Source organism: Geotrypetes seraphini, chromosome 2 (genome assembly GCF_902459505.1).
Source record: "Geotrypetes seraphini chromosome 2, aGeoSer1.1, whole genome shotgun sequence".
NCBI lineage: Eukaryota > Metazoa > Chordata > Amphibia > Gymnophiona > Dermophiidae > Geotrypetes > Geotrypetes seraphini.
The window spans coordinates 267525219-267540878 of NC_047085.1; the positions used below are offsets into that span (position 1 = coordinate 267525219).

A 15660-nucleotide genomic window follows, 5' to 3' on the forward strand; every position below is an offset into this window, starting at 1 on the left:
TCTTGTCTCCCCGTTTTACCATGTCAGCTATTTTTTTTTCCATTTGCATCTTTGCTTGCCTGACTACACAACCAGCCCCTCTTAACTTTTCCAGATAATTTTGCCTGGTTTCCTCTTTCTGCAATCTTTTGTAGTTTATGAAAGCTAACCTCTTATTCCTTACCTTCTAAGTTACTACATTTGAGAGCCAAATTGGCCTTCTTTTCCTCTTATTTTTACTTACTTGCCTCACAAAAAAGCTTGTCGCCCTTACAATCACTCCTTTCAGTTTTGCCCACCTCATTTCCACGCCTTCCAGACGTTCCCATCTAGACAATAGTTCCTTGACATAAACCCCCATCTGAACAAAGTTAGTTTTTTTAAAGTCTAGAACCTTTGCTTTTGAATGAGCCCTCTCTATACTCATCTTAATATTAAACCGTACCATGCAGTGATCACAGGATGCCAGATGATCACCCACTGTAACATCAGAAACACTTTTCCCATTTGTAAGCGCTAAGTCCAGTATGACCCCCATCCCGTGTGGGTTCTATTACCAACTGCTGGAACAGTTCTCCTTGTAGATAATCCAGAATCTCCCTACTTCTAGAAGACCCCGCAATAGGGATACCCCAATCAATATCCAGCATGTTAAAATCACCTATTAGCAAGACTTCCCCTTTTTTAGATGTATTCTGAATGTCTACTATTAAATCTCTATCTACGTCATCCGCCTGTATATCACACCAATATAAATATATTCACCATTCCCTCTTTCCAAACTGATCCACAGTGCTTCTTCCTTGCTATGCAGATCCTGCAATTGTTTGGCTTTAATATGATCTTTAATGCTACTCCTTCTCCTTTTCTTCCTACCCTGTCTTTCCTTAACAGATTATAGCCCTATTTAACTACATCTCAGTCAAGGTTCTCTGTGAACCATGTCTCCGTGATCGCCACTATATTCAACTCATCTTCTTCCATCACAGCTTCTAGATCCAGAATCTTGTTTCCCATACTTCAAGCATTAATATGTACTGCTTTCCAGACATTGCCCCCTTTTCCCATCCGTATAGAGGTATTCAGTGATTTACTTACCTGAGGGCTTATACTCACCCGGGAGCTTTGATCACCTTGCCCTATCACTTCTAGTTTAAAGCCCTCTTCAGTAGATTAGCCAGCCTGCTGGCAAAGACACTTCTTCCCCTCTTTGATCCTGCACTGCGAAGGAGCTAACCCAACTTTGCTTAGTTGCTCACACCACCGTTTTTTTCCAGTTGTTATCCATAAGGTACCCTAGTATGTGATACTCTGCGGAAGGAGTGTTTTTTCGAAACACGGACCATGTCGGGTCCCGGTTCATCAATCCTCTTGGACCATATTTTGGATACAAGCTGTTTTTATATTCATATCTATGTTTATTGATTAAAGACTTGGCATCTTGTATACTACTCCTGCAGTTTTTTCTTTTGTGTGCTGTTCGACATATTATTGCAGTTCCGTTGGATTTTTTGCTTGTGTTTAACATCTAGGGAGGGACAGAAGAGCCTGCCCTCAACACCGAAGTCCCAAAAAGTGTCATCAGAACTAGCCACCACATCCACTCAGTAAAAACCAGGTAAAAATATGAAGAGAGGACCAAGTAGCTGCCCTGCAAAGGGGCTGCCTTGCAAGAATTCACGGGAGCCGATAAGGAAGCCGCTCAGGGCCGAGAAGCAGTGCCAAATTGCGCTGCTGCTCATGCCGCTCAGATAAACAAACTGGATCCGCGCAGCCGGTTAGCAGCGGGGCAGGAGTTTGGAAATCTTGCTCCAGCCCACTGCACCTTCACCAGGGATTGCAGAGATATGATAGGGCAGGGAGGAAGAGGGAGGCAGAGCCTGGTAGCGACCCTAAAAAATTCTGGGAGGTGGCATTGAGCCGAATATAAACCGGGATCCCCATTCCGGTTTATATTCGAGTATATACAGTATTAAAAAAATGACAATTTTGCATGAGGTAAAACTCTTTATAGTTTATAAATCTTTCCTTTTGGCTAAGTCTTAATAATAATATTGCAATTTATAGCTAAAGAGACATATGATCAAGAAACAGTTTTATTTTACTTTTGTGATTATGATAAATATACCGAGGGCCTCCAAATAGTACCTGGTGGGCCGCGAGTTTGAGACCACTGCCCTAGTACATAATATTTTCCATCCTGCTACATTAGAATGTCAGCTTTCGAAACGTGCAATCTTGATAACTTTCTATTTTGCATAGTACAGAATGAAAGGCATTTCTATTTCTCTATCATTGCACTGCATGCAAAGTTTGACTTCTTGGATTGCTATTTCTAATTTGTAACATAGTAAACCTGTGGTGAATTATTATGTAATTGAGGTTCTGTTTCTGTATCCTGTAGATGTGACAGAAGTGAGGTATTGTGCTAGCATTTAGTTTCTATGTAGGGATCTATAGCAATCTAACTTGTTCTGTTTTTCCAGTAAGAACAATATATAGTACAGTACAGTGGTACCTTGGATTACAAGCATAATCCGTTCCAGGAGCATGCTCGTAATCCAAAATGCTCGTTTATCAAAGCCAAATTCCCCATAGACAATAGTGGCAACAGCAACGATTGGTTCCAGTACCCGGGGTCTGTACCTGTCGGGGCCGGGTGCTGCAGCGCCATCTCCTCCGTCTGCCTCCTCTGTCCGTCATCGGAAGAAGAACCCGACAGTGCTGCTTCGGGGGGGGGGGGGGTGTAATGTCCGTCAGCCGCCGGAGAACCCTGCAGTGCCTTCAGAGGGATGCCTCCTCCATCTGCCGGCCAGCCCTCCACGTCGGATGCCCCTCGCATGCTGGAGAGCCTCCACCCGAGCCCACGCAGCCAATCGCTGCCCCACCCACACGCCGTGCACAACGCCGACGATTGACGCTGTGCGCATCACACGCAATGCGCAGGTGGGACAGCACCCGGCCGCGCAGGCCCAGAGGTCCTCCAACCTGCAGAAGGCACCCGACGTGGAAGGCTGGCCGGAAGATGGAGAAGGCGCTTCTTGGTCTGTAAGTGCTCGTTTATCGGGGCAGTGCTTGGTTTGCGAGTCAAAAGTTTGCTGAGTGTTTTGCTCGTCTTGCAAAACACTCGCAAACCGGGTTACTCGCAAAACGAGGTTCCACTGTATTAGTATTCCAGGATGCTGTCTTTCATAGGTAAGATTGTTGCTGTTATAGTACAAGATTTATCTTCTTTAAAACCTCAATATTCAATAAACTGGCTGTTTCAAATCTCAGAAATCCAGAATGGTTTGCACAGTGCAAATGAAAAGTAATGCTTCATACAGTCTACACAGGAAAACTAATCATATGGTATATCAAGGTACAAGTTACAGATCCAAAGATTAAAAAAAAAAAAAAAAAAAAAAAAAAAAGCAAAGTATCAGAAGTTGTTTGAGGGTCTATGCAGCAAAGTAAGGTTCATAATTGGTTTTTCAACTTTTGTAATGAAATATAATCATATAATTTAATGAGATAACAAAAGTTAAGAAAAGCTTGGCCTACCTTTATCACTATAATCATCTACAAGAATGATTTCTTCCAGGAGGATATCTGGTGAAGTCTCAAGGACACTATGCACTGTCCGCAAGAGTGTAGACCAAGCCTCATTATAAAACGATATTATAACGGATGTTGTGGGCAAATAATGAAATTGATATTTCTTCACTCTACACCTATAAATACAAAACACAGAATCCAAGAAATTCATAGTCAATTTTTCTGCTATAAAATTTTTGTAGATACTTATTATAAAACTAGCATGCACAATGTACATGCAGACAGAGTTTCAATACTGCAAAACTTTCAGATTTAAACCATGTAAAAATTATTTTTACTTATAACATGGCAATTTTATTTACTATTGACCCTTTAAAATCCTATAATAGTACTCATGGGTAGCCCTTTCAAAAGCTCTGCTGTTCAGTTCGGTTCCTTTTCAGTGGAAGTACTAAGATTTCTATGTTTATGTTTATGGCAATTCTTATGTTTTTTTAAGATTTGATATACCGCTCCTGCATTTTACTGACCTAAGCGGTTTACAATGTATCAAACTAAAATGAAATTAGGTACTTGAGAAAAACTACCCTATCTGTCTCGAAGGCTCACAATCTAGCTAAAGTACCTGATTAAAATAAAAATATGTAATACATTTCCAAGATCAAAAATCAAAGAAATGGAAAATAGAAATAATGAAAGATAAAAAATTAAAAATAAAATAAAACATATTTAAGAGGTAGAAAAGTCTCTGAAGCGGCTTGATAGTAAGTTCAGTCTGCAGAACCAGGTCAACCGGCAAACACCAAAGAAGCAGGACCAGGAGCCACGCCAATGAAGACCACCATGACACCAATCACCGGACAGGCAAGGCCAGGTGCCGCCGACAGCAGACCCCTGAAGTGAAGTTCAGTTTCCCTTCGATGTGTCCAACAACGCAGCTGCAAGTCCGCCGAGGAGAGGAGGAGAGAGGACAGGCCGCAGGAGATCCTCCGACGCCGGCAACAATCCACCGCTGGTAACCACGTCGGGGCAGTGCTGTATCGTGCCGATGGCTTCCCCCTTCTGATGCTGGACAAGAGCCCAGAAAGGGAAAACTGTGTTGAACCAGCTGATAGAATCCCCAGGAAGAGCAGCAGTTAGGAGAGATGAAAGAAAACACAGTTCCCTCAGATCCTAGTGTGCTTTTTCTCAAGCGACTTGGCACCAGTGGACAGCCTAACCCAAGAACGCACAAGCATTCCTTCAAATGCAAGAACTGTGAGATTCTGATGCTTGAATGTGAGGATCTTATGAACATTCAGAAGCAATCTGACTGAATTCTGTCCTTCATATCTAATCGGAATCTAATCATTCTGATCAACCACCCGTCGTGCAGATTGCTAGGAACTTTTACTGGACCAGGAAGAAGAAACTGCAGTGCAGATTTTGAGACCTCTCAGTTACCTTCTTTAAATATAAGAAGGATCCTTAGATGTCTCAGAAACTCAACCACTCCAACACTCATCGGAAGGGGGGGGGGGGGACACAAAAAAACTTATTACTACCTACAAAGATTCTAGTGATCAATTATCAACATCACAGCTTCAGCAGTTATCACAGATTTTCTACATAACAAAAATGTCCAAAGTCACACAGAATGGAACCAAATCTTGGAGCCAGGAGGTGAAAAAGTACAATGCTTTATTGAAAATGTAACAAAAATACACTGGAACCTTGACCCTACATGGGCCATGTTTCGGCAGAAAACGCATTCCTTATGGGTCCTTAGGGAAACAAAGAAAATCCAAATAAATAACATGATTGTAAAACATCACAATATACAGCATAATGAAAATAAAATTAATTAAATAAAAATAATAAATAATGAGAAAAGGAAGAAATGGGATATGTAAAGTTAAAGACAAATGTAATGGGGCACACAAACAAGAAAAATATACTCCTATATCAATAAGGACTCACAGATAGACTAAGAAATGAGAAGGTGCAAGCCACAGATAAAGGAGGATTGTGTACTCCACCATTGGCATAAAAAACGTTTAGATAACCTTCTGGATAAAAGTGAAACTCCAAGATTTGAGAAAAGGAAGTTTATGGCATAAAAAAAGCCTATGTCTATAGCGAGACAGTAATAGGTACCGTAAAGGCACCAAAAACAAATGTAAAGTATGAACTAAATTGACCAATCAAAAACATTGCTGTACCTTTTATTTGTAGATAGAATTTTTCTTTGAAGCAAAAATAATTTTGTGTTAGTGCTATAGTTGCCAAACTGATGATGAATCTATTAGGGACCCGTAGATGTTCCTCTCTATCTTGGAAGACTTTGTCTATGATATTGAGACTTCCAGTTGGGGTATGTTAGTACAGAGTAATTCGATGTCCAGAGTAACTAAGATTACATTTTCTAATTCACCATCGTAATCCTCCAAAATGTTGATCACATGCGATGAGTCCCTAATGTAGGACTCTATCTGTGGAACAAAAGATCTTAGAAAAAAATTCACAAAATCCGAAACAGGTTCTAGAACAGAACCTTTGCCCGAGATGATCGGTCTACCTGGAAGATTGTGCAGTGATTTATGCATTTTCGGTAAAATATATATAATAGGCAGCACAGGATGATCTACTGTCAAAAATGATTTTTTTTTTGTAGTGAGAAAACCTATTTCTGATGTGTGGTTTATCAAGTTTTTTATTTCATCCCTGACTCTGTTGGATCTGAGTTGAGTACAACATACGTCTCGATATCGGAGAGTTGTCTATTAATTTCCACTATGTACTTTTCTTGGTCCATGACAACTATGCCTCCTCCTTTATCTGCTGGTTTAATAATGATCTCATTATTCTGAGCGAGTTCTTTTATTGCAATAGTTTCACCATAATTCGAATTGTCCTTATATACCTTTTTTGTCTTTCTAGTTTCTCAATGTCATGTAAGACACATTCGTTATATGTAGAAATAAGTGGGTCCATAGGTCCTGATGGTGTCCATTTTGATAGTTTCTTAAGGATGGAGAGATCAGCATAAGATATTTCAGACTTTGAAAAATAGTGTTGGATTTGTAATTTCCATTGAAATTTGTATAGATCTACCTTCATATCTGACCGAGGGGACAAAGGATAAACCTTTCTGTAACACCGATATCTGCAGGGTAGTAAGTGATATGGCGGAGATATTATAAATAGGAATGTCTTCTATAGAGGGAACAATATTTAGGCTTAAGCATGTTGATAACCTCGTGCTCCCTCTGGTTCTTCCTCTTCCTTGCCGTCTTACTCTATTGTGATGCCATGGGTATCTTTGAGATGTGTTGTGAGTGGTTGCAGGGATCCGACCTGTGAACGTAGTTTGATTCCACGGTTGTCCTAAAAAAAAGGGTGCAAGTCTGGCTGTGAGATGGGTCATCATTGGTATTTGGTGGTAGACAGATTGGGCTTGTCAATGGTGAAGAGAATTCGTATTCCAACATGCTTCTGATTCTTTTTCTGCCTCTTTCTTCGTTCTGGTTTTGGATGTTGGTTGCTGAACCAATGTTTGTTTGAAGAGCTGGTGGAAATTACCTCAATTTAGATCTATTAGGATGTGAGTATGGTTTATTAGGATGTGGATTTCTAAATCATGAAGAATATTTGGGACTATGCTGTGAATAAGACTGCCCTGAAAACTTCTAAAAGCTAAGTTACTCAGAATTTCATATTCTGCTCTTATCACTGATTTTTAGCATTATATCTGCTTAATTTCTCTTCTCTGCCTTCCTGTTTCTTACTTTTAACCCCCCCCCCCCAAAAAAAAATAAATAAATAAACCCGTCTCTGTCCTCTACTATATCTTATTTCCTCTTCCTCCACATAGGAAAAAGGGTAAGACTTATATTAACTGTAATTAAATCCTGATGCCTGTGGCACAGGGAGACTAAAGTAGGGAACATCCTGTTATAAATCCTGTGTTTTAGGGTAGCCACTGATCTGGTATAAAGCCTGTATTTCTGACCTCAATACTAGTTTTCAGCCATTGTGTCTACTGATTAAGTGTAGAAAGGAAGGGCTGGGATTTACTACTAAGGTAACTGCATTATCTTTGGGACAGTGCTGTGAATAAGACTGCCCTGAAAACTTCTAAAAGCTAAGTTACTTAGACTTTCATATTCTGCTCTTATGATTTTCAGCATTATATCTGCTTAATTTCTCTTCTCCCTGTTTCTTACTAAAAAAAAAACAACAAAAACCCACAAAAATATAAACCCTTCTCTGTCCTCTGCTATATCTTATTTCCTCTTCCTCCTCATAGGAAAAAGGGAAAGACTTATACTCCCATCCACCCTCCCCCCCCCCCCCCCCAGGGTTCACTGCTCATATATAGAGAACCAAATAATCAGGACTACTCAAATCAATTCATTTCACAACCAATCAAGATTACCTTTATTCTATGCAATCACTGTGGTGCTTTAATTCCAAGACACACTATTTGGAGGCTTAAGGCTTGCCCCATCTGTTTTCAACTTGCTAGTATTAAGGAGGAGCTCTGCAAACTTAAACAGGAATTGAATACAATTAAAGAAGCTTCCATTGAAAGGTCACTTTGGGAAGCCACAAAACTTAGAGACTTGAAGAAAGCAACAGGTTTTATTAGCATACATATGCGACTCCTGAGCTCCAAGCTGGCTTCAGAAGTCCCGAAACCAGGAATTTACAGAGATATTTATACATTCTTCTGGCTATACAACTGAATTCTAGAAAAAACTTTTCACGTGTTACTTTTCTTAACAATCATTGGTGCTAAGCTCACACAAGCAGGTTATTAGCAGGTCACTTATCTAAGCCCTGCAGTCTTTCTGTTACATGTCCAAGAGAGCGGAATACAATATCATGTATGCTGAGATAGCCATAAGAGGCTAGAATGCCCAAGCTAATACCCCCAGTGCAGGCAGGCTTGAACATGAGATAAGTTAGGTCTGCAGCTAAACATAATTCAGCATTTTATTAAAGAGAAAACTTAGTTCAACACTTAGGAAAACCAGTCCCAGACTTCTTCATCATCACTCCACAAAATCATACCAACTTACCACCTCTATCTCAAAGAATAAAACCGCCCAGGAATAAATGGGTCACAGTAGGATCAGAAAGACTGCGACGTGTAACACAAAAACATCCACATATAATATAATAAAATGCTAGGCCGCGCATGCGCACTCAAAAGTCGTGTTCCCTGATCCGTCGCGGAAACACGAGTGTGCATGCGTGCGTTTTACGTCACCACAGCCTCCCTGCTCTCCACCTTGCGCCGCTGCTTTGGGAGTGGGACTGTGAGCTACTGGAGGGCCTGGTAGAGGTCAGAGTCGCTCCAGAGGAGGGGGCGGCTGCCACAGCAGGATGAAGGCGGTGTGGAGCAGTGCTGGCGGTGGCAGTGTCCGGTAGGGAACACGTCGACGACTCCCCCCTCCCACCGCTGCCGCTCCTGTTTGAAACGGCCTGTTGAGGTTCGCAGCCGGCGCCACCTTTCTTTTCTTTTTCTCCGTCCCCTTCAGTCCTCTACAATCCTGTCCCTTAAACTCCCTGGCCTAAGTTATTTTAATTTGAAATCTACCGCCGTCGCCGCGGCTCCTCTCACATCTTCCGACATAATATAAGTGCAGCTCATGAGAGGAGCCACCGCGGCGGCTTTGAAAACGGCTCCCTTAGTTCTTTGCTGGATTTTTTTTTTAAGTTTAAAGCTGCCGCCGTGGCTCCTCTCACGATCGGAGAAGGCTTCCGACGCAGGCGGGATCGTGAGAGGAGCCGCGTCAGCATCTTTAAACTTAAAATAAAAATCCAGCAAAGAAGTAAGGGAACCATTTTATCTGCATGCTGCTACGAAGGAACAGGTGAGGGGGAGGGAAATGCTGATGCTGATGCACAGGGAGCAGGCAGGCATGGTAGGCAGGCAGGGGGAGAGGGAAAGGGGCTGCTTTGGGGGTAGGGGTGTGCTGGGGGCACACAGCAATCATGGGCAGGGGATCACAGAGCAGGCAGGCATGGCTCAACAAGGGGAGAGGGAAAGAGGGCTGCTTTGGGGCGAGGGGTTTGCTGGGCCAGACAGCAATCATAGGGGGGAAACAGAAGAAGGCCACAGAGCAGGCAGGCATGGCACAAAAGGGGGCAGGGGCATACACCAATCATGGCAGGGAAGAGAAGGGGGCCACAGAGAGATAGGCAGGCATGGTGCAATGGAGAAATACAGGCAGACAGGGGGCAAGGGAGAGACACAGAGTAGACAGAAAGAATGACAGACAGACAGCATCCAAGCACAGAGAGAGAAAGGAAAAAAAACCCAGTCTTCTACTCTAGCACCCGTTGGACAGGGGGAGAAGGAAAGAGATGCTGATGGACAGGGGGATGAAGAAAAAGGAACGGAGGACTATTGTTGGACAGGGGGAGAAGGAAAGAGGTGCTGCTGCATAAGGAGAGCAGTGAAGGGGTGGTGCTGGACACAGGGGAGGTAAAAGGAAGGGAAAATGGACAGGGGGAGCAGGCAAGGGGTGGTGATGGACAGCCAAGGAAAAAGAAAGGCAGAAAGAAAAAAAGCTGCTAAGGAGAGAGAGAGAGAAATAAAGACAGATACACACACATATGTTCTAGCACCCGTTAATGTAACGGGCTTAAAGACTAGTTCACAAATATTACCTCTACAGAATTCCTTCACTCCACTAGTGCACTGCAATACTCAAGAAAACCGAAGGGAGGTGGGACTGGAACCAATGAAGGTAACTCAAGAGAACAAGCGCACCCTAAGCACAAATAAAAAAGCCAAAAACTATTGCTATTGGGGGATTCCATCATCAGAGGCATTAACCTTGGAACACAAGGTGAGGAGAACAAATAGTGAAATGTCTTCCAGGATCCTCAGCTACCAGAAGTTCCAGGCAAATACTGACTATAATTAAGGAAGAAACTAAGGATTTTAACACCGATGTTGTTATCCATCTGGGAACAAATGACCTGGCCAACAACTCTACACTTGCAGCGCAGAAAGCTTTTCAGGAACTTGGTGAGGGTTTGAAACCTTTTGTAAAGACTGTAGCTTTTTCTGAAGTACTGCCTGCATATGAAAAGGGAGAGCAGAGTAAAAAACACAGAGGACTTTAATAGATGGCTCAAAGCCTGGTGTCATCAAGAAGGCTTCAGGTACATAGGAGGATGGGGGTAATACATGGAAGGACAAGAAACTATATTGTACTGATGGGCTACATATTACTAAAGCAGGAAGAAGAATCCTTGTGGAGAAGTTTAAACAATGTTGCTAGGCATTTAAACTAGAAGGTGTGGGTGGTGTATGTATGAAGGACAATTATAAAGACCGCCCCCGGCAAAAGACAAGATGTGATGGTATTAAAGATTGCAACAGAAACAATATCAGCAACTCACTTCTTAGCATTGTAACAAAAAGTGAAACAAAATAAAAATCTATACAAAAAAGGAGATTACCGCTGAAAAATAGCTGGAAAGCGATGACCACAAATGCTCACAGTCTAAGCAACAAAGTTCATGATCTGCAAGCCCTGATGTTAGAGGCAGATCTGGATATTGTCACTATCACAGAGACGTGGATCAGTGAATCCTGTGAATGGGATGTAAACATACCGGGATATAATCTTTTTAGGAAGGACAGAGATGGTCAAAAAGGTGGAGGAGTAGCTCTCTATGTAAAGATCAATATCCAAGCAACCGAAATGCAAGGGATCTGGGGAGAGGAAGAAGCGATATGGATCGCTCTGAAAAGAGAAGATGGAACTTCTATCTACATGGGTGTAGTCTACAGACCTCCGACTCAATCGAAACAAATTGTTAAGGATCTGATTGTGGATATCCAAAAGTTTGGAAAGAAAGAGGAGGTGCTGCTGTTGGGAGATTTCAACTTGCCGGATGCAGATTGGAATGTTCCATCTGCGGAATCGGAAATAAGTAGGGAGATTGTGGATGCCTTTCAAGAGGCTCTGCTCAGACAAATGGTGACGGAACCCACAAGGGAAAAAGCGATATTAGATCTGGTCCTCACAAATGGAAAGAGTATCTCTAATGTTCGAGTGGGTGCTCACCTGGGAAGTAGCGATCATCAAACGGTTTGGTTTGATATAACGGCTAAAGTTGAGAGCAGCTGCACGATACTTAAAGTCCTAGATTTCAAACGTACGGACTTTAATGAAATGGGAGAGTACCTGAAGAAAGAGCTGTTACGATGGGAGGACATAAGAGAAGTGGAAAGACAGTGGTCTAAGCTGAAAGAAGCAATAAAAATGGCTACAGACCTTTATGTGAAGAAAATAAATAAAAACAAGAGAAAAAGGAAACTGATATGGTTCTCCAAACTAGTTGTGGAGAAAATAAAGGCGAAAGAGTTGGCATTCGTAAAATATTTTAAAAAACCAAGAAGAGGAGTGCAGAAAGGACTACAAGGTGAAACTGAAAGAAGCCAAGAGAGATACGTCTGGCAAAAACGCAGGCAGAAGAACAAATGGCTAAAAATGTAAAAAAGGGAGACAAAAATTTTTAAAGATATATTAGTGAAAGGAGGAAGATGAAAAATTGAATTGTTAAATTAAAAGATGCTGGGAACCAAAATGTGGACAGTGATGAGGAAAAAGCAAACGTGCTAAACAAATACTTCTGTTCTGTGTTCACGGAAGAAAATCCTGGAGGACTGAGATTGTCTGATATCTTTGTGTGTTTCTCAAATGGCAAAGTCTAAGGATATTCCAACATAAGGGGACAAAAGGATCAAATATTCCATAGAGAAGCTTGAAGATTCTGCATGCGCATTTAAACTGGATCCTAAAACGAACTGGGAGCCACTGAAGCTTTATCAACAAAGGGAATTATGAAAAGTTGGTGCATAAATACAAAAATAATAATCTAAATATGGCTTGCATCAAAGGCCAGAAAAATAACATTAGACAATAACAGAAAAATGCTAGGGGTCACCAGGAGGGAAAAAGTATATGTAATTTTCTGGATTAAGCGGGATCATAGGGGATATACATAACACAATTATAGAGGTACAGTGGAACCTTGGTTTGAGAGCATAATTCGTTCCAGAAGCATGCTCTCAATCCAAAGCGCTCTTATATCAAAGCAAATTTCCCCATAAGAAATAATGGAAACTCGAATGATTCGTTCCACATCCCAAAAACTTTGTACTAAACTGTACTGTATAAAGTAAAAATATTCAACTCCTTCTTACTGCCTTCTTTTTCATGCTGCTTCTCCTTCTAAGATGGGCACACAGGAGACACTGATATGCACAATGGAAGCACTGATGAGATGGGCACACAGAATGCACTGATAGGCACAATGGAGGGACTCATAGGTACAATGGAGGCACTGATGAGATGGGCACACAGAATTCACAGATAGGCACAATGGAGGCACTGATGAGATGGGCACACAGAATGCACTGATGGTCACAATGGAGACACTGATGAGATAGGCACACAGAATGCACTGCGATGGTCACAATGGAGGCACTGATGAGATGGGCACACAGAATGCACTGCGATGGTCACAATGGAGGCACTGATGAGATGGGCACACAGAATGCACTGCGATGGTCACAATGGAGGCACTGATGAGATGGGCACACAGAATGCACTGCGATGGTCACAATGGAGGCACTGATGAGATGGGCACACAGAATGCACTGCAATGGTCACAATGGAGGCACTGATGAGATGGGCACACAGAATGCACTGCGATGGTCACAATGGAGGCACTGATGAGATGGGCACACAAAATGCACTGATAGGCACAATGGAGGCACTGATGAGATGAGCACACAAAATGCACTGATAGGCACAATGGAGGCACTGATGAGATGGGCACACAGAATGCACTGCGATGGTCACAATGGAGGCACTGATGAGATGGGCACACAAAATGCACTGATAGGCACAATGGAGGCACTGATGAGATGGGCACACAGAATGCACTGCGATGGTCACAATGGAGGCACTGATGAGATGGGCACACAGAATGCACTGCGATGGTCACAATGTTGGCACTGATGAGATGGGCACACAGAATGCACTGCGATGGTCATAATGGAGGCACTGATGAGATGGGCACACAGAATGCACTGCTATGGTCATAATGTAGGCACTGATGAGATGGGCACACAGAATGCACTGCGATGGTCAAAATGGAGGCACTGATGAGATGGGCACACAGAATGCATTGCGATGGTCACAATTTTGGCACTGATGAGATGGGCACACAGAATGCACTGCGATGGTCACAATGGAGGCACTGATGAGATGGGCACACAGAATGCACATATGGTCACAATAGAGACATTGATGAGATGGCACACAGAATGCACTGATGGTCACAATGGAGACACTGATGAGATAGGCACACAGAATGCACTGCGATGGTCACAATGGAGGCACTGATGAGATGGGCACACAGAATGCACTGCGATGGTCACAATGGAGGCACTGATGAGATGGGCACACAGAATGCACTGCGATGGTCACAATGTTGGCACTGATGAGATAGGCACACAGAATGCACTGCGATGGTCATAATGGAGGCACTGATGAGATGGGCACACAGAATGCACTGTGATGGTCACAATGGAGGCACTGATGAGATGGGCACACAGAATGCACTGCGATGGTCACAATGGAGGCACTGATGAGATGGGCACACAGAATGCACTGCGATGGTCACAATGGAGGCACTGATGAGATAGGCACAATGGAGGCACTGATGAGATGGGCACACAGAATGCACTGATAGGCACAATGAAGGCACTGATGAGATGGGCACACAGAATGCACTGATAGGCACAATGGAGGCACTGATGAGATGGGCACATAGAATGCAATGCAATGGTCACAATGGAGGCACTGATGAGATGGGCACACAGAATGCACTGCGATGGTCACAATGGAGGCACTGTTGAGATGGGCACACAGAATGCACTGCGATGGGCATAATGGAGGCACTGTTGAGATGGGCACACAGAATGCACTGCGATGGGCATAATGGAGGCACTGTTGAGATGGGCACACAGAATGCACTGCAATGGGCATAATGGAGGCACTGATGAGATGGGCACACAGAATGTACTGATAAGCACAATGGAGGCACTGATGAGATGGGCACAAATAGCCTGCACTTTACTTTTGAACAGAATCGTGAGTGGTGTGAGGCAGGAGAGGAGAGGATGAGGGTTATTGTGGTAGGACAACTTAATCATTTCTACCTGTTGACTCAGTGGAATCTGTTTTTTTCTGTGTGACTTTAACAAGGAACCTATCCAGTAATAGTTGCTTTTGCCTCCTTTTGAGGATTTCTCAGAAATGTGAGAATGCATTGTTGTTAAACAGATTCATCGCTCGCACTGCTACAGCCTTATTTGGGTGGTGCTTTTCTACAAAATTTTGCACTTTTTCCCACATTTTATACCTCTCCCTAATCTCATTTGAAGTGAGAGATTCCTCCGTCTTGTTCTCCTCCTCAGTTGAGATCTCCTCCATTATAGAATGAGCAGATCTAAGATGGCAGTTTGAAGTCGGAGCTCTGCTGAAGAAATCTTTGAAAATTCAAGTTTCTCTGTCTATAACGGAATGAGTTGGTAATTTTTTTCTGGTAATATATCTGGGATACCGGATATAAAAAAATATTTGGAGAATGCATCGCCTAACAAGCAAAGGTTTCCTTTAAACCTGCCCACAGCACACTGACCTGCCTGCTTAGATTGCCAGAAGGAAGGCAGGAGAGAGGCCCGATACTACAGGGGAGCACGAGGCGGTCCGCCCCTCACCCGAAACCAGCGGGGTTTTCTTTTGAATTTAACCCTTCAATTGCATACAGCCTTGCCCGCTCTTCGATCTAGTAGGAAAGCAGAAAAAAAAAGAGGAGAGAGGAACCCGATCCTGCAGTAGAGCGTAAGGCGGTCCGCCCCTCCTCCGAAACCAGCGAGGTCTCCTTTAAACCTGCCCCACGACACACTGCCTTGACTGCTTAGAGAGCCAGCAGGAAATCAGGAGAGGAGCCCAATCCAAAGGGGAAGCACGAAGCGGACCGCCCCTCCCTCGAAACCATCGAGGTTTTCTTTTGAATTTAATCCTGCAACTGCATGCAGCCTTGCCTGCTCCTCGAGCTAGC

At 43.0% G+C, this 15660-nt stretch overlaps 1 protein-coding gene across 1 annotated transcript in view; it reads right to left on the reverse strand.

Moving 5' to 3' along the window:
- GALNT12 (polypeptide N-acetylgalactosaminyltransferase 12) overlaps window positions 1–15660 on the reverse strand; it is a 221892-nt gene that overhangs the window by 153942 nt on the left and 52290 nt on the right. The window contains exon 2 of the mRNA XM_033929610.1: window positions 3523–3692. Within this exon, the coding sequence (XP_033785501.1) occupies window positions 3523–3692 (170 nt within the window). The remainder of the gene's footprint in view (window positions 1–3522; window positions 3693–15660) is intronic.